Source organism: Anomaloglossus baeobatrachus, chromosome 9, assembly GCF_048569485.1.
Source record: "Anomaloglossus baeobatrachus isolate aAnoBae1 chromosome 9, aAnoBae1.hap1, whole genome shotgun sequence".
NCBI lineage: Eukaryota > Metazoa > Chordata > Amphibia > Anura > Aromobatidae > Anomaloglossus > Anomaloglossus baeobatrachus.
Genome location: NC_134361.1, coordinates 179,646,777 through 179,667,080, shown reverse-complemented (window position 1 = coordinate 179,667,080; position 20,304 = coordinate 179,646,777). Strand labels below are relative to the sequence as shown.

The 20,304-nt window shown below is 41.9% G+C and overlaps 1 protein-coding gene across 2 annotated transcripts in view; it reads left to right on the top strand.

The window, feature by feature from the left end:
- The window catches only part of PAPPA (pappalysin 1), a 554,424-nt gene that overhangs the window by 328,567 nt on the left and 205,553 nt on the right, over positions 1-20,304 (top strand). For both annotated transcript variants that reach the window (XM_075324089.1, XM_075324088.1), the window contains exon 9: positions 7,524-7,615. In XM_075324089.1, the coding sequence (XP_075180204.1) occupies positions 7,524-7,615 (92 nt within the window). The remainder of the gene's footprint in view (positions 1-7,523; positions 7,616-20,304) is intronic.

Sequence of the window (20,304 nt, the reverse complement as noted above, 5' to 3'; positions counted from 1 at the left end):
GAGGCCGTAGATCAGCACCACGGACAGCAACGCCAGGGACAGGTGAGCAGAAAGTTCCTGTTCTCCGTGTGTTATCACGGATAACACACAGAGAACACACGTGAGCCATAAGCACGGCTCATGGAGGGCATTACGCACCTTTGACACGTCCATGAAAAATGTGCATGGTTTTTCACGGATGTGTGAAAGAGGCCTTACGTGGAATCCTGTGCTGTGAAACAATGCTAGCTCAGTAACTCAGGAAGGTGCAGCAGAGCATCTCCAAAGGCAAGATGGTCTGCACAGAGGAATCGTGTAACTGTCAGGAATGTAATTCAGGAAAAGGTAGCAGAGCATCTTCTAGTTTGCAAGATGCTCTACACAGAGGAATCGTGTAACTGTCAGGAATGTAATTCAGGAAAAGGTAGCAGAGCATCTTCTAGTTTGCAAGATTCTCTGCATAGAGGAATCGTGTAACTGTCAGGAATTTAATTCAGGAAAAGGTAGCAGAGCATCTTCTAGTTTGCAAGATGCTCTGCACAGAGGAATCGTGTAACTGTCAGGAATTTAATTCAGGAAAAGGTAGCAGAGCATCTTCTAGTTTGCAAGATGCTCTGCACAGAGGAATCGTGTAACTGTCAGGAATTTAATTCAGGAAAAGGTAGCAGAGCATCTTCTAGTTTGCAAGATGTTCTGCACAGAGGAATCGTGTAACTGTCAGGAATGTAATTCAGGAAGGTGCAGCAGAGCATTTTCTAGTTTGCAAGATGCTCTGCACAGAGGAATCGTGTAACTGTCAGGAATCTAATTCAGGAAGGTGCAGCAGAGCATCTTCTAGTTTGCAAGATGCTCTGCACAGAGGAATCGTGTAACTGTCAGGAATGTAATTCAGGAAAAGGTAGCAGAGCATCTTCTAGTTTGCAAGATGCTCTACACAGAGGAATCGTGTAACTGTCAGGAATGTAATTCAGGAAAAGGTAGCAGAGCATCTTCTAGTTTGCAAGATGCTCTGCACAGAGGAATCGTGTAACTGTCAGGAATTTAATTCAGGAAAAGGTAGCAGAGCATCTTCTAGTTTGCAAGATGCTCTACACAGAGGAATCGTGTAACTGTCAGGAATTTAATTCAGGAAAAGGTAGCAGAGCATCTTCTAGTTTGTAAGATGTTCTGCACAGAGGAATCGTGTAACTGTCAGGAATTTAATTCAGGAAAAGGTAGCAGAGCATCTTCTAGTTTGTAAGATGCTCTACACAGAGGAGTCGTGACACTTTATCACTATCCTGAAGTACAATATCTCTCGAAAAAACAGTCAGAATTAATCGGATACGTTGATGCGTTCCAGAGTTATTAACTCATAAAGTGACATAATGGCTCGGTCATGAAGGTGAAAACAGGCTGGAAGTGAAGGGGTTAAATACGTGGGAAACAACGAGACCTTTTGGGGAGAGTGTTTATCTAGAGCTCTGGGAATCAAATACTTTTTTTTTTTACATTAAATCTTAAAGAAAGAAGATTCCGATTGAGCTTCCATAATGCAATGATTTACAGAAAAGATGTCGCACACCCAGGAGAGTATACGGAGTATGAAAAATTAATGTTACAAGGAGAAATATTGCTGGAGTTGGATGTACTTACTTTACTGAACAAATAATGCCGGATCAGATCACTGCGTATAAATATATTAATGTGCCATGCAGGAGAAAAAAGTAAATGAATAGTTTGCAAAATGGGACTAATGTCGTATCAGCAAAACTGTATGTGCGGAATTGCTTGTATTGATGATACGCGGCATTCTACTGCGCTGTTTTTTAACTCCTCCGTCTCTCTTTAAGTGGCACTGCTCTCATTACATCTCTATCTATATTGCATTGGTTGTCTTCGCTCTAGAACAGCTTTTTACTTATTTTATCTATAATAACCACCACAAGGGGATAATTCTGGCTACGGCACAATATCAATTGCCAAGAAAGCACAATTCCTAAACATGAAAACTCCCTAAATAAAGTATTATTCCCCCATCGTGAAAAATTGAGTTTTAGTCTTTAGTGTGTATCAGTTTGTATGGGTCAAATAAGGATATATATATATATACAAATAAATTGGAAAAGTTAAAAACAATATTTAATAATAGGTTTATTAGAAAATTCAATATGGCCTCATCCTAAAGAGATTGTCCTCCATTGCGGACATTTTTACCATACATAAATGCATGTATTTTTGGCTGAAAATTTTTTTTAAATTGGATTTCTTTATGTATTTTGGACCATTTGCCATCTATAACTTCTGTGTTGCACCATCTATTGATTGCTGCAGAATGAGCTAAACGAGGATCAGTCAGTGAGCTTGGGTATTTTTGGCTGAAAAATATTTTTTTTAGTTGGGTTTCTTTATGTATTTTGGACCATTTGCCATCTATAACCTGTGTTGTACCATCTATTGATGGCTGCAGAATGAGTTAACCGATGATCAGTCAGTGAGCTCAGGTATTTTTGGCTGAAAAATCTTTTTTTTAATTCAATGCCTTTATGTATTTTGGTACGTTTGCCATCTATAACCTCTGTGTTGCACTGCCTATTGATGGCTGCTTAATGAGTTAACCGAGGTTCAGTCAGTCAGCTCGGGTATTTTTGGCTGACAAATCTTTTTTTAATTGGATTTCATTATTTTTTTTGGAACATTTGCCTTCTATAAGCTCTGTTTTGTACCATCCATTGATGGCTGCAGAATGAGTTAACCGATATCTGTCAGTGAGCTCGGATATTTTTGGCTGAAAAATCTTTTTTTTAGTTGGGTTTCTTTATGTATTTTGGACCGTTTGCCATCTATAACCTGTGTTGTACCATCTATTGATGGCTGCAGAATGAGTTAACTGATGATCAGTCATTGAGCTCAGGTATTATTGGCTGAAAAATCTTTTTTTAATTGGGTTTCTTTACGTATTTTGGACTGTTTGCCATCTATAACCTCTGTGTTGTACCGTCTATTCATGGCTGCATAATGAGTTAACGGAGGATCAGTCAGTGAGCTCAGGTATTTTTGGCTGACAAATCTTTGTTTAATTGGATTTCTTTATTTATTTTGGAACGTTTGCCTTCTATAACCTCTGTGTTGTACCATCCATTGATGGCTGCAGAATGAGTTAGCCGATGATCAGTCAGTGAGCTCAGGTATTTTTGGCTGACAAATCTTTTTTTAGTTTGGTTTCCTTATGTATTTTGGACTATTTGCCTTCTATAACCTCTGTGTTGCACGTCTATTGATAGCTGCAGAATGAGCTAAACGAGGATCAGTCAGTGAGCTCAGGTATTTTTGGCTGACAAATCTTTTTTTAGTTGGGTTTCTTTACGAATTTTGGACTATTTGCCTTCTATAACCTCTGTGTTGCACCGTCTATTGATAGCTGCAGAATGAGTTAACGGGGGATCAGTCAGTGAGCTCAGGTATTTTTGGCTGGAAAATCTTTTTTTAATTTGGTTTCTTTACGTATTTTGGACTATTTGCCTTTTATAACCTCCGTGTTGCACCGTCTATTGATAGCTGCAGAAGGAGTTAATGGAGGATCAGTCAGTGAGCTCAGGTATTTTTGGCTGAAAAATCTTTTTTTAATTGGGTTTCTTTACGTATTTTGGACTATTTGCCTTCTATAACCTCTGTGTTGCACCGTCTATTGATGGCTGCAGATTGAGCTAAACGAGGATCAGTCAGTGAGCTCATTCTGATGGTCCAATGAAAAAGTTTGTAACTACTTGGGAGATTTTTTAAGCTCCACTCAGCAGATTTATGACCACAGATCATATCAAAGCTGAAAGTGCACATGGAACGAAAAGCCTGTAAAAGCATAATTGTGCAAAAAAAAAATTATAAAACAGAATTGCAAAAAGTATTTTAGCCCCAATGTATGTTTTCAAGTAAAAATAAAAATATCCCCAGAGGAGGACAGCTTTAAGGTGACAGAACCCATGTCTTCATAATTAGTGGCTATTGTCCACTCCTCCATTAGGTTTGTTTATATATGTCTCATTGAGACATTTTGTCCATTCTTTTGATGCTTCTTTGGCCTTGTTCATACAGAGCAGTTTTGATCTTGGTTTTGCACACATACATTCATGGCCAAAAGTGTTGGCACCCTTGAAAATGTTCCATAAAATGAAGTATTTCACCAAGTAAATTATTGCAATTACACATGTTTTGTCATACATATGTTTACTTCCTTTGTGTGTATTGGAACAGCACAACAAAAAGAGGAAAAAAAGCAAAGTGGACATCATTTCAAACAAAACTCAAAAAATTGTTAGCACCTTTCCAAAAATGTACATAAACAAATTTGTTTCAAGCATGTGATGCTCCTTCAAACTCACCTGTGGCAAGTAACAGGTGTGGGCAATATGAAAATCACACCTGAAACCAGATAAAAAGGGGAGAAGTTAACTCAATCTTTGCATTGTGTGTCTGTGTGTGCCCCCCTAAGCATGGAGAACAGAAAGAAGAGAAGAGAACTGTCTGAGGACTTGAGAACTAAAACTGTTGAAAAATATCAACAAGCTAAAGGTTACAAGTCCATCTCCAGAGATTTTGATGTTCCTTTATCCACAGTTCAGAACATAATCAAGAAGTTTACAACCCATGGCACTGCCGTGGATGTCAGAGAAAAATTGCTGAAAGGTTGCAATGCAGGATAGTCCCGATGGTCGATAAGCTGCCCAATCAAGTTCCAAAGAAATTCAAGCTGTCCTGGAGGCTCCGGGTGCGCTATTGTCTTCATGAACTTTGAGGTTTTGATGTTCCTTTGTCCACCGTGTGCAACATAATCTAGAACTTTACAACTCATGGCAATATAGCTAATCTTCCTGGACGTGGACAGCAGAGAAACATTGATGAAAGGTTGCGACATAGGATAGTCTGGATGGCAGATATGCAGACTCAATCAAACTTCAAAGAAATTCAAGCTGTCCTGAAGGCTCAATGTGTATTAGTGCCAGCACAAGCTATCTGTTGGCATTTGAATGAAATGAAATGCTATGGCAGGAGAACCCCACTGCTGACACAGAGACATTAAAATACTAGACGGCAATTTCTCAAAATGTCCATAAGTAAGCCAAAATCCTTCTGGGAAAGCATCTTGTGAACAGATGAGACCAAGATGGAGCTATTTGGTGAAGCACAGGAAAGAGCACAGGACCTACAGTCAAATATGGTGGAAGCTCAAAGATGTTTTGGGGTTGTTTTGCTGCCTCTGGCACTGGGTACCTTGACTAAGTGCAAGGCCTCATGAAATCTGAAGAATACCAAAGGATTTTGGGTACACTGTAGTTCCTAGTGTCAGAAAGCTGGGTTTGAGTCTTAGGTCATGGGTCTTCGAGAAAGACAATAATGACCTCAAACATACTTCAAGAAGACCACAGAAAGGGATGGAAACAAAAGCACTGGAGAGTCCTGAATGGGCAGCAATGAGTCCGGATCTAAATCCCATTGACACCTGTGGACAGATCTTAAAATTGCTGTTGGGAGAAGATGTTTGCAAAAGAAGAGTCCAAAATCCAGTAGAGGAGAGTAAGAAGCTTGTTGATGGTTATAGGAAGCGATTGATGGCGGTTATTTATTCCCAAGGGTGTGCAAACAAATAATAAGTTGAGGGTGCCAACAATTTTGTCCCGACCATTTTTTGAGTTTTGTGTGAAATCATATCCATTTTGCCAATACACACAAAGGAAATAAACATGTGTATAACACTTTTGGCCATGACTCTATCTATCTATCTATCTAACTATCTATCCTACATACATGATGCTCATATATACAGTTTGAAGATCCCTGATCATAGTTAAATTTCAAGGATCTAAGCCACATTACATCCCTTTTCAGCTGATAGGTATATATACTGTATGAGGTGTAAACAGATAGGTATATATCCTGTATGAGGTGTAAACAGATAGGTATATATACTGTATGAGGTGTAAACAGATAGGTATATATACTGTATGAGGTACAAACAGATAGTTATATATACTGTATGAGATGTAAACAGATAGATATATGCTGTGTGAGGTGTAAACAGATAGGTGTATATATACTGTATGAGGTGTAAACAGATAGGTATATATACTGTATGAGGTGTAAACAGATAGGTATATATACTATATGAGGTATAAACAGATAGTTATATATACTGTATGAGATGTAAACAGATAGATATATACTGTATGAGGTGTAAACAGGTATATATACTGTATGAGGTGTAAACAGATAGGTATATATACTGTATGAGGTACAAACAGATAGTTATATATACTGTATGAGATGTAAACAGATAGATATATGCTGTGTGAGGTGTAAACAGATAGGTGTATATATACTGTATGAGGTGTAAACAGATAGGTATATATACTGTATGAGGTGTAAACAGATAGTTATATATACTGTATGAGATGTAAACAGATAGATATATACTGTATGAGGTGTAAACAGATAGGTATATATACTGTATGAGGTGTAAACAGATAGGTATATATACTGTATGAGGTACAAACAGATAGTTATATATACTGTATGAGATGTAAACAGATAGATATATGCTGTGTGAGGTGTAAACAGATAGGTGTATATATACTGTATGAGGTGTAAACAGATAGGTATATATACTGTATGAGGTGTAAACAGATAGGCATATATACTGTATGAGGTATAAACAGATAGTTATATATACTGTATGAGATGTAAACAGATAGATATATGCTGTGTGAGGTGTAAACAGATAGGTGTATATATACTGTATGAGGTGTAAACAGATAGGTATATATACTGTATGAGGTACAAACAGATAGTTATATATACTGTATGAGATGTAAACAGATAGATATATGCTGTGTGAGGTGTAAACAGATAGGTGTATATATACTGTATGAGGTGTAAACAGATAGGTATATATACTGTATGAAGTGTAAACAGATAGGCATATATACTGTATGAGGTATAAACAGATAGTTATATATACTGTATGAGATGTAAACAGATAGATATATGATGTGTGAGGTGTAAACAGATAGGTGTATATATACTGTATGAGGTGTAAACAGATAGGTATATATACTGTATGAGGTATAAGCAGATAGTTATATATACTGTATGAGATGTAAACAGATAGATATATACTGTATGAGGTGTAAGCAGATAGGTATATATACTGCATGAGGTATAAACAGATAGTTATATATACTGTATGAGATGTAAACAGATAGATATATACTGTATGAGATGTAAACAGATAGATATATACTGTATGAGGTGTAAACAGATAGGTATATATACTGTATGAGGTGTAAACAGATAGTTATATATACTGTATGAGATGTAAACAGATAGTTATATATACTGTATGAGGGGAAAACAGATAGATATATACTGTATGAGGTGTAAACAGATAAGTATATATACTGTATGAGGAGAAAACAGATAAGTACATATACTGTATGAGGTGTAAACAGATAGGTATATATACTGTATGAGGTGTAAACATTCCTTTTATATAACTTCTCCTTCTGTTTCAGAAACTTAGGGGAAACTTGTGATGATATGAATAAGATGAACGGTGATGGTTGCTCTCTCTTTTGTCGGGAGGAGGCCTCTTTCCACTGCCTGGGTAAGTAACTGCAGTTTTCCTGTTTGGAAGTTGGGAGTTTTCAACCAACATTCAATATAAAGATTGTATCTTATCTTTTATTTATTTTATTTATTAGTAAATAAGTAATTTGGTAATAATATTACTTGACATATAGAATCCAGGTCTCACTACTTCCTAGAGATGTCTTCATAATTTTGACAATATGTGGACTTCATTTACAAGTCAACCTTCTTCTGGTTCGGCCATGATTTCCTCTGTAGCGTAAGGAACAGAAGAGTATGATGGAATAGAAGTGTTGTATGCTTCCTTTAGGCACGCTGGGCATGATCGAAAGAACAGCTTCTGCACGTCTGATCATGCACAGTGCGCCTCTCTAAGCCGGAAAGTGTACATCTGACTTCCCAGACGCACTGATGCTGTCGAAAAGTGCCATGCGCGGTGACGCAACCTCTTGGAAATCTTCCACCTCCAGGCCAAGCATGCAACTGGCAAAGAGAATAACTGGCACCCTCTGCTGGTAGCAGAAAGAAATAAAGGGACTGGGAGTGGTCCCAAACCGGAAACACCTGACGTGGTAATATATATCTATATATATATATATATATATATATATATATATATATTTATATATATATATATATATATATACCCCGGGGTATACATCCACAGGGGTGTAGTTACATTGAAAGAGAGCCGACTAGTCTGGGGAACTTTCACCCCCAACTAGTCAACAGCATTACACAGGGCTGGTTAGGCAGGTCATTTTGGCATAGAGGGATCAATACTGCCGGGTTGGACGCCATAACAGAGAATAATGGAGAGGGGTGATAATGCCGCGCCAAAAGATCACTTGCAATGTCAGATTAACGTATCTTCATTATTGGCATAGGTCTACGCATTTCAGGAGCTCTGCTCCCTTCCTCAGGACCGACAAGCATCAAAGAAACATCAAATCGATCGCTCCCATCGGCTTCCACAGACGCCGGAGTGAACGGTTGGACGCCATAGGGGACCTGTAGTATATTCATTGGCATCGTCACCAACATTTCAGTGCCAAAATCACATCGGCTAGTTGTTAATTTGAATTCTTTAGCACATTTTTGGGCATTTTTAGGTTTGCAGAATATTTTCAAACCTCACAATGCTTTGGGTATAGCATTTTTTTCTAGTGTTCTTCCGATAGGTTTCTCTATACAAAAAAAAATTACAAAAAAAATGCCAAAAAAAGTGGAAAAAAAATTCATGGCATTTTTTTTTTTACAAAAGGTTTCAAAGTATTTTTTTTTAGCTGTACTAAACATTATCAAAGCAAGTAAACCATGTAGACGTGGAAGACTACGCTTGACAGAATGAGTGAACTGCCATTTGCTTTAACGAAGAAGGACAGATAGCGGGAGGGGGATTGCTCCGGTGGTCTTTTTAATTGTGGGAAATCCTGAGGAAAGGAGAAAAGAGGAGCAATAAATTCCAGGCACTTACACTGTGCATAGCTCGCTAGTGATGCAACTGCTGAAGTGTGAATGACAAGGTGAATTAGCAAAATAATAGGTTCATGAACTGTACTTGGTTTAAAAACAGTATTTGTAGATTTTTCTATTTCTTTTTGCCCATTAGCAATCCTGCAAGTCAATAGCATAAATCCGTCACCAACATATAGTGATTTCTAACTTATCCTCAAACATTTAACATTCAGGACAGAAAAAATTAGGAAGAAAATCGTAAGAGACGACCGGATATTTTATGATTGAATAGAAAAAAATAGGCTTTATTGGGACTCGGAGGTTCAGCTGCACAGATGAAGGATTGATGGAGCTCATGTGATCTGCTCGTCCGTATGAGTGCAAATAGTAAGATAATCCGGCCATGTGATCTAACGTTCAAGAGGCAAAACTGTCTCATGTTTGCTTAGCTGCAGATTTGAGGATCGGTCCAAGAAACCGGAACAAAAAACAACATAAATCGAAATATTCATCCAAGCCTAGCACCTTCAGTTGTTGCTCAAACCTTAAGCATGGTGGATCCGGCAGAGTCATGTGAACCCATGCTACACAGAGGAAGAAGAAGTCCCTGATGCTCTTTGGTACGTGTGCTATGGCACCTCCAGGGGGTGTGATACAGCGGCCAATGGAGCATAGCACAACTAAAATCTAAACATGCAAAATATATATTATAAATTCATTGTACTCAACAAGTGAAATACCCCAGAACTGAAGATTACATTAAAGGAAATTTGTTACATTTTTGCATTTTTTTTTCGTTATTAATATGGGCATACAGGTGACATAAAGGTGAAATTAGCCATGCTGGCACGCTAGGTACGGGGAAGTATCAAGCGTATGGTGAAAGAAAGGGGAAGGGAAACCCTGTATCTAGGGAGAGGGATGATGTTGACCCCTGACCAAACCTACTCTTGGTCCCTCACCCCCCCCAGATAGGTTCTCAACCTATGCCGAATATTTGACCCTAGGTATCTCTAGTGCTGGACCCTAAATAGTGAACGAATAGGATGAGCTCTTCGTCCACATCACTAAACTACTATAGATGACACAAGGGGAACACAAGAGGTAAATGCATGAACAACTTATCTGCAGATGACTCAGGTCAGCAAAATTTTCAGCAACAATATCACAGAGGAGTACAAGCCACCTGCTTGCATCCAGGGCTTGAATGGACTGAAGAATATACCCAGCACCAGTCCAAGGAAGGAAGGAGTAAATAAGCACCAAGAGAATACTGATGATCAGTAGCTGGGTGGAAGGCGAGCTTCTGCTGGGTCCAAAAGGGAAGAGATGAATCCAGCAGGAAAGCTATCTATTATTATTATTATTTATTATTATTATAGCGCCATTTATTCCATGGCGCTTTACAAGTGAAAGAGGGTATACGTACAACAATCATTAACAGTACAAAACAGACTTTTCCCTGGTGTCCCTGTGACGTCAGGTGTGCGGCCAGAAATCTTGTGCATTATGCCTGCCATCCCTCCCTGCACTGTTCTCCCCTTCTATGGTCTCAGGCTTCAATTTTGCTGTGTGCAGGTGCCAGAGAGTAACTGCAGCTTCACATCGCAGGGGAGAGATAGTAGACAGAATGCGCAGGCGCGAGATTTGTCTGCCTGTCTCTTTCCCTGTCTCTCTCTTTGCCTGTCTGTCTCTTTCCCTGTCTGTCTGTCTGTCTCTTTCACTGTGTCTGGCTCTCTCTTTCACTGTGTCTGGCTCTTTCCCTGTCTGTCTGTTTCTTTTCCTGTCTGTCTTTTGCTCTCTGTCTCTTTCAATGTCTCTTTCTCTGTCTCTTTCCTTGTCTCTCTGTCTGTGTCTGTCTGTCTCTTTCCCTGGCTGCATTGTGACATGCCAACATTTCATTCAAGGGCGGGACTACATATTCCTCTGAAGTTCTGGCTGCATTGTGGCTCCCAGCTCCATTGACTTTAATGGAGGCAGGTTTTTTGTTGAATACCTGTAACGTGTGGGGTTAAAAGTTCCCCTCAAACATAGTCTATGACATTCCCTGAGTCAAATGGAGTGTCTGTGCAAAATTTTGTGATTGTACATGCGACGGTGCAAATTCCTTTAGCATACATACATACAGTACATAGATACTTGTATACATACACACACTCAGCTTTATATATTAGATATACTCTATTGACCCCTTTATTGTACGGTTTCACCACTCTGCACTGTCATTCCGCACTGTAAAAGTGAAAAGCATGTCTGAACTTTTCTTCCTGTCTTTTTCGGAAATCTGCTATTGAACCTTACTGAGTTTAATCTGTATCCTCTGTTTTAATGTTGTTTAAATTTGATGAAATAGTCACTTTTTAAGGTCAAAATATCTTTTTCCTTTACTGGATGCTGGCATTGGTGATGGACTAGAGGGTCCATTACCAGTAGCCAATTTTCTCACATTCTTTTGTCTCAAATATTCATTTTTTTTTGCAATGGGAAAATAAGAGATAAAACAGGATACATGTCTCAACAGGTTCATATTTTTCAGCAGAAAATGTATCTCTACTTTTTTCCTTTCAGTAACTACTATAGCGACTCCTTCACATTACTGTTGTCTTTCCACGCGTCATTGCTGAATTCTCTATCATCAGATGAAATACTACCAGCATCACATAAAATATGATCATGTATTACTTTCCATGATTAGTTGCTTTGTCCTATCTACAGCTAAAGGCCGCTTTACACGTGTCGATATCTTGTGCGATCGCATTTGTGATCGTACCCGCCCCCATCATTTGTGCGGCACGGGCAATTTGTTGCCCATGTCGCACAAAGTCGTTTACCCCCGTCACCCGCACTTACCTACCAAACGACCTCGCTGTGGGCGGCGAACATCCTCTTCCTGAAGGGGGAGGGACGTTCGGCGTCACAGCGACGTCACACAGCGGCCGGCCAATAGAAGCGGAGGGGCGGAGATGAGCGGGACGTAAACCTCCCGCCCACCTCCTTCCTTCCGCATTGCCGGCGGGAGACAGGTAAGCTGCAGTTCATCGTTCCTGGGGTGTCACACGGAGCGACGTGTGCTGCCTCGGGAACGATGAACAACTGGAGCACAGAAGGACGTTCGATTTTTTGAAAATGAGCGACGTGTCAACGAGCAATGATAAGGTGAGTATTTTTTCTCGTTCACAGTCGTTCATTTGTGTTACATGCTACGATATGTCAAACGAGGCCGGATGTGCGTCACTAATGACGTGACCCCGACAACATATCGTTTGATATATCGTAGTGTGTAAAGCCCGCTTTAGCTGCACATACAGTGCCTTGCGAAAGTATTTGTCCCCCTTGAATTTTTCAACCTTTTCCCACATTTCAGGCTTCAAACATAAAGATAAAAATGTTAATGTTATGGTGACGAATCAACAACAAATGGGACACAATTGTGAAGATGAACAAAATTTATGGATTATTTTAAACTTTTTTTAAAAAAATAATAAACTGAAAATTGGGGCGTGCAATATTATTCGTCCCCTTTACTTTCAGTGCAGCAAACTCACTCTAGAAGTTCATTGAGGATCTCTGAATGACCCAATGTTGTCCTAAATGACTGATGATGATAAATATAAGCCACCTGTCTGTAATCAAGTCTCCGTATAAATGCACCTGCTCTGTGATAGCTCAGTGTTCTGTTTAAAGGACAGATAGCATCATGAAGACCAAGGAACACAACAGGCAGGTCCGTGATACTGTTGTGGAGAAATTTAAAGCTTGATTTAGTTACAAAAAGATTTCCACAACTTTAAACATCCCAAGAAGCACTGTGCAAGCGATCATATTGAAATGGAAGGAGTATCATACCACTGCAAATCTACCAAGACCCGGCCGTCCCTCAAAAATTTCATGTCATACAAGGAGAAGACTGATCAGAGATGCAGCCAAGAGGCCCATGATCACTCTGGATGAACTGCAGAGATCTACAGCTGAGGTGGAAGAGTCTATCCATAGGACAACAATCAGTCGTACACTGCACAAATCTGGCCTTCATGGAAGAGTGGCAGGGAGAAAGCCATTTCTCAAAGATATCCATAAAAAGTGTCATTTAAAGTTTGCCACAAGCCACCTGGGAGACATCAAACATGTGGAAGAAGGTGCTCTGGTCAGATGAAACCAAAATCAAACTTTTTGGGCACAATGCCAAACGATATGTTTGGCGTTAAAGCAACACAGCTCATCACTCTAAACACACCATCCCCACTGTCAAACATGGTGGTGACAGCATCATGGTTTGGGCCTGCTTTTCTTCAGCAGGGACAGGGAAGATGGTTAAAATTGATGGGAAGATGGATGGAACCAAATACAGGACTATTCTTGAAGAAAACCTGTTGGAGTCTGTAAAAGACCTGAGACTGGGACAGAGATTTGTCTTTCAACAAGACAATGATCCCAAACATAAAGCAAAATCTACAATGGAATGGTTCACAAATAAACGTATCCAGGTGTTAGAATGGCCAAGTCAAAGTCCAGACCTGAATCCAATTGAAAATCTATGGAAAGAGCTGAAAACTGCTGTTCACAAACACTCTCCATCCAACCTCACTTAGCTCCAGCTGTTTGCAAAGGAAAAATGGGCAAGAATTTCAGTCTCTCGATGTGCAAAACTGATAGACACATACCCCAAGCGACTTGCAGCTGTAATCGCAGCAAAAGGTGGCACTACAAAGTATTAACTTAATGGGGCCGAATAATATTGCACGCCCCAATTTTCAGTTTATTATTTTTTAGAAAAGTTTAATAAATAAATTTCATTCAACTTCATAATTGTGTCCCATTTGTTGTTGATTCTTCACCATAAATTTAATTTTTTTATCTTAATCTTTGCAGCCTGAAATGGGAGAGAAGGTTGAAAAATTCAAAGGGGATGAATACTTTCACAAGGCACTGCATATGTGCCCACAATACAGTAGGATACACAAGATTTAGTTGATATATTTTTGCTCAGTATATAATAACTGTTTTTGACTAAAAAAATATCCTTAGAGACTGTTTGGACACCTTTCCATGGGAAATTATATAAATCAAATGCCTATCTCAAAGGGGGGGAGGCAATCTCATGATTGTACAAAGTCCAAGAAACTACAGCACATCCAGAAAAATGAGCCGGAGCATAATTTTGTGACTTCACTACCATAGTCCGCTCCTGCGACTTCTGCTTCAATCACCAGGCGCCGTCTTATTCCCGCCGTGGGCAGTGCTGGTGATGGTTGAGGAGCCAGTACCAGTGGCTCTGGGGGGTGCAGGCTCCATCCATCCACTAAGTTTGGTTTCACTAGGATCTGCAGTACCACTGGCTGGCTGTGGTGGCATGTGCCTTCCAGCTGTAGCTACCACCTTTCAGCCACGGCAAATGGAAAGCTACCACATGCTTCTTATTCCTCCCCCCAGTCTGCTAGTCGCCACCAGATATAGTCTTGTGGTATTACTGCTGGTTCTCTGGTTCACGCCCTGTTCTGTATATTTAACCCTGTGTTTTGACCACTGCCTGTTCTCTGACTACTCTCCTGCCTGCCTTTTTGTACTTTGCTGCCATCTCCAGTTTGACCTTAGCCTGATTACCTAACCACTTTCTTGCCTGCCAATTTTGTCCCTTTTCTGTAGCTCCTGGTTTGACCTTAGCCTGATTTCCTGACCACTTTCTTGCCTGCCGATTTTGTCCCTTTTCCATATCTCCTAGTTTGACCCTGCCCGACGACCACTCTTCTATGGGCAGCGATCTCTGGGGCCCTATAATAATTCCAAATCCCTGTACAGGGGTTAAAGGGTTTCAGGGTCCTCAGGATCCTGCTGAGTGAGCAGCTAGCCTCTAGTCTGTCCGTGACAGCCATCCTGAATCTATGATCCCGGGCAGACGTCACAGATTTGGGGTACATCTTCCTGCAGTTGGATGGCTTTTACACTTTTTTTTGTAATCAAAAACAGTGTTTACTAATTAACTATTTACATACTTACTGCAGGGTATATGCTCATTTTGTTTCTATCTTAGGCTTTTTCAGTGGTGTCACAGAACCATTGATACAAGTCTAGTTCCTTGGTTCAAAGGCTCTGTGGTCAAAATGTTTAAGAGAATCCGTCAGCAGATTTTTTCTATGTAATCTGAAGACAGCATGCTGCAAGGGTTAAAACATAGAATTCAGTGACGCTTGTCTTGTCAAGGTCCGGTCTGTTGTTTATTTGTTTTGTTTGTTTAAGCAGCAGAACTTCTCATTGCTTGGACTACAATGTCACACCTATGACAATCCAGCACAACCACTCCTCTGATTGACACCTCACTGTCACTGTACAATCTCTACAGAGAGCCTGGTGTGGGTAAGAGCAGATCTCAAAGCTCTGCTACATGGCTAAATCTAAAATTTCTGATTGTGTCAGACAGGCTGCAGCCAGTAATTTAAGTGACACATCATTGGATTCAGGATCTCTTTCTCTACATCATGCAGCTCTCTGATGACGTAGCAAAAACCTGTTGACAGATACCCATTAAGTTCACTAAAAATGAATGGCATAAACACTTCTCATTGGAGGAAGAAAAGCAGAAAAAAAGGAATTTAAAAAAAAATTAAAGCACCAAAACTCAAAAAGAAAAAAATACTGTCTTTGCTCCCCCATTGAAACCAATCAGCTTTGGAAAAATAAAAGCTGTGATGTGATTGGTTGTTATTCTTAACAAAAGACAGTGTTCCGTTTAGAATACGTTCACACATCTTTTTGAGGCAGCTAAGAATGACCATTTTTTTATGTTGGAGACGTTTCAGAAAACCATTTTTTTCTCTGGCATATGTAAACCTTGAGAATGTTTTTTTTTAGCATTTTTCCTGAGGACTTTTTTAATGTTTTACTCCATTCAAAAATAAAAAACGGGTAACAGTTAGTGATGAGCGAGCATGCTTGTAACTACTCGGTACTCGCACGAGTATCACTGTACTCGGGCTGCTCGGCGGGTACCGAGTAATTTTGCAATACTCGTGCTTTACTCGTGGTCTTCATCCCTGCATGTTGGCGCTCTTTTGAGAGCCAGCCCTCATGCAGGGATTGGCTGGCAGACCACTGCAATGCCACAGCCCTGTTAGTTGTGGAATTGCAGTGATTGGCCGGCCTGCACAGCGTGACCGAGCCTTTATACCGGCCGGCGCGCTGTGCTCTGTACACAGCCATCTCATATTCCCTGCTTTCCACGCCCACAGGCGCCTATGATTGGTTGCAGTGAGACACGCCCCCACGCTGAGTGACAGGTGTCACACTGCACCCAATCACAGCAGCCGGTGGGCGTGTCTATACTGTGCAGTAAAATAAATAAATAAATAATTAAAAAAACGGCGTGCGGTTCCCCCCAATTTTAATACCAGCCAGATAAAGCCATACAGCTGAAGGCTGGTATTCTCAGGATGGGGAGCCCCACGTTATGGGGAGCCCCCCACCCTAACAATATCAGTCAGCAGCTGGCCAGAATTGCCGCATACATTATATGCGACAGTTCTGGGACTGTACCCGGCTCTTCCCGATTTACCCTGGTGCGTTGGCAAATCGGGGTAATAAGGAGTTATTGGCAGCCCATAGCTGCCAATAAGTCCTAGATTAATCATGTCATGCGTCTATGAGACACCTTCCATGATTAATCTGTAAGTTACAGTAAATAAACACACACACCAGAAAAAATCCTTTATTAGAAATAAAAAACACACACATATACCCTGGTTCACCACTTTAATCAGCCCGAAAAAGCCCTCCTTGTCCGGCGTAATCCAGGATGATCCAGCGTCGCATCCAGCGCTGCTGCATGGAGGTGACCGGAGCCGCAGCAGACACAGCCGCTCCGGTCACCTCCACACAGCAAATGAACACAGCCGCGCGATCAGCTGCTGTCACTGAGGTTACCCGCGGCCACCGCTGCATCCACCGGTGGCCGCGGGTAACCTCAGTGACAGCAGCTGATCGCGCGGCTGTGTTCATTTGCTGTGTGGAGGTGACCGGAGCGGCTGTGTGTGCTGCGGCTCCGGTCACCTCCATGCAGCAGCGCTGGATGCGACGCTGGATCATCCTGGATTACGCCGGACATGGAGGGCTTTTTCGGGCTGATTAAAGTGGTGAACCAGGGTATATGTGTGTGTTTTTATTTCTAATAAAGGATTTTTTCTGGTGTGTGTGTGTTTATTTACTGTAACTTACAGATTAATCATGGAGGGTGTCTCATAGACGCCTGACATGATTAATCTAGGACTTATTGGCAGCTATGGGCTGCCAATAACTCCTTATTACCCCGATTTGCCAACGCACCAGGGCAAATCGGGAAGAGCCGGGTACAGTCCCAGAACTGTCGCATATAATGTATGCGGCAATTCTGGGCGGCTGTTGGCTGATATTGTTAGGGTGGGGGGCTCCCCATAACGTGGAGCTCCCCATCCTGAGAATACCAGCCTTCAGCCGTATGGCTTTATCTGGCTGGTTTTAAAAATGGGGGGAACCGCACGCCGTTTTTTTTAATTATTTATTAATTTTAATTATTAATTTTAATTATTTATTAAATAATTAAAAAAAACGGCGTGCGGTTCCCCCCATTTTTAAAACCAGCCAGATAAAGCCATACGGCTGAAGGCTGGTATTCTCAGGATGGGGAGCTCCACGTTATGGGGAGCCCCCCACCCTAACAATATCAGCCAACAGCTGCCCAGAATTGCCGCATACATTATATGCGACAGTTCTGGGACTGTACCCGGCTCTTCCCGATTTACCCTGGTGCGTTGGCAAATCGGGGTAATAAGGAGTTAATGGCAGCCCATAGCTGCCACTAAATCCTAGATTAATCATGTCAGGCGTCTCCCCGAGATTCCTTCCATGATTAATCTGTAAATTACAGTTAAAAAACACACACACCCGAAAAATCCTTTATTAGAAATAAAAAACACTAACAAAGTCCCTCATTACCAATTTATTAACCCCGACAAACCCTCCATGTCCGGCGTACTCCACGGACTCCGGCGTCGCGTCCAGCTCTGCTGCATGGAAGTGACAGGAGCTGCAGAAGACACCGCCGCTCCGGTCACCTCCACGCAGCTAATGAAGACAGCCGTGCGATCAGCTGAGCTGTCACTGAGGTTACCCGCTGTCACTGGATCCAGTGACGGCGGGTAACCTCAGTGACAGCTCAGCTGATCGCGCTACTCACCTCATTTGCTGCGTGGAAGTGACCGGAGCGGCGGTGTCTTCTGCAGCTCCTGTCACCTCCATGCAGCAGCGCTGGATGCGACGCTGGAACATCCTGGATGACGCCGGACATGGAGGGCTTTTTGGGGCTGATTAAAGTGGTGAACCAGGGAATGTGTGTGTGTTTTTTATTTCTAATAAAGGATTTTTTCGGGTGTGTGTGTTTATTTACTGTAACTTACAGATTAATCATGGAGGGTGTCTCATAGACGCCTGACATGATTAATCTAGGATTTAGTGGCAGCTATGGGCTGCCATTAACTCCTTATTACCCCGATTTGCCAAAGCACCAGGGCAAATCGGGAAGAGCCGGGTACAGCCCCAGAACTGTCGCATATAATGTATGCGGCAATTCTGGGCGGCTGCTGACTGATATTGTTAGGCTGGGGGGCTCCCCATAACGTGGAGCTCCCCATCCTGAGAATACCAGCCTTCAGCCGTATGGCTTTATCTGGCTGGCATTAAAATGGGGGGGACCGCACGCCGTTTTTTTTTAATTATTTATTAATTTATTTTACTGCACAGTATAGACACGCCCACCGGCTGCTGTGATTGGGTGCAGTGTGACACCTGTCACTCAGCGTGGGGGCGTGTCTCACTGCAACCAATCATAGGCACCGGTGGGCGGGGAAAGCAGGGAATAGGAGATTGTTTAATGAGCGGCCGGCTTTTTCAAAATAGTAAAAGCCGCCGGTCACCTCCACGCAGCTAATGAAGGGAATAGCGCGATCAGCTGCTGTCAGTCAGGTAACTCCCGGCCACCGCTGGATCCAGCGGTGCCGCGATTAACCTCAGTGACAGCAGCTGATCGCTCTACTCACCTCAGTTGGTGCATGGAGCTGACTGGAGCGGCGGTGAGTAGCGCGATCAGCTGAGCTGTCACTGAGGTTACCCGCGGCCACCGCTGCATCCACCGCTGGATCCAGGTAACCTCAGTGACAGCTCAGCTGATCGCGCTACTCATCTCATTAGCTGCGTGGAGGTGACCGGAGCGGCGGTGTCTTCTGCAGCTCCTGTCACTTCCATGCAGCAGAGCTGGACGCGACGCTGGAGGACTGTGGAGTACGCCGGACATGGAGGGTTTGTCGGGGTTAATAAATTGGTAATGAGGGACTTTGTTAGTGTTTTTTATTTCTAATAAAGGATTTTTCGTGTGTGTGTGTTTTTTAACTGTAATTTACAGATTAATCATGGAAGGAATCTCGGGGAGACGCCTGACATGATTAATCTAGGATTTAGTGGCAGCTATGGGCTGCCATTAACTCCTTATTACCCCAATTTGCCAACGCACCAGGGTAAATCGGGAAGAGCCGGGTACAGCCCCAGAACTGTCGCATCTAATGTATGCGGCAATTCTGGGCGGCTGCTGACTGATATTGTTAGGGTGGGGGGCTCCCCATAACGTGGAGCTCCCCATCCTGAGAATACCAGCCTTCAGCCGTATGGCTTTATCTGGCTGGTATTAAAATTGGGGGGACCGCATGCCGTTTTTTTTAATTATTTAATTATTTATTTCACTGCACAGTATAGACACGCCCACCGGCTGCTGTGATTGGGTGCAGTGTGACACCTGTCACTCAGCGTGGGGGCGTGTCTCACTGCAACCAATCATAGGCGCCGAAAAGCAGGACAGCAGGGAATAGGAGATTGATTAATGAGCGGCCGGCTTTTTCAAAAGAGGAAAAGCCACCGGAGTTTGAACAGCTGTGCAGCGCCGCGGCAGTGATCGGGGAACGGTAAGTAAGAGAGAGGGGGGGGAACTGACCGACAGACTGTGAGAGGGGGACAGACAAGACAGAGAGAGACAGACCGACGGACTGAGGGAGATAGAATAAAAAAAAAAAAAATGACCGACATCGCTAGTAAAAAGCACAAAACGTGCGTTTTGGACATCGGAGTGCCACACAAGGTTTTCATGTAAAATCTTTCATGTATTAATCTCAAAAAGTAACATACACCAGCTCTATCTCACTATTGGGTATGTGCCCTTAACATTTCCGCCATGAA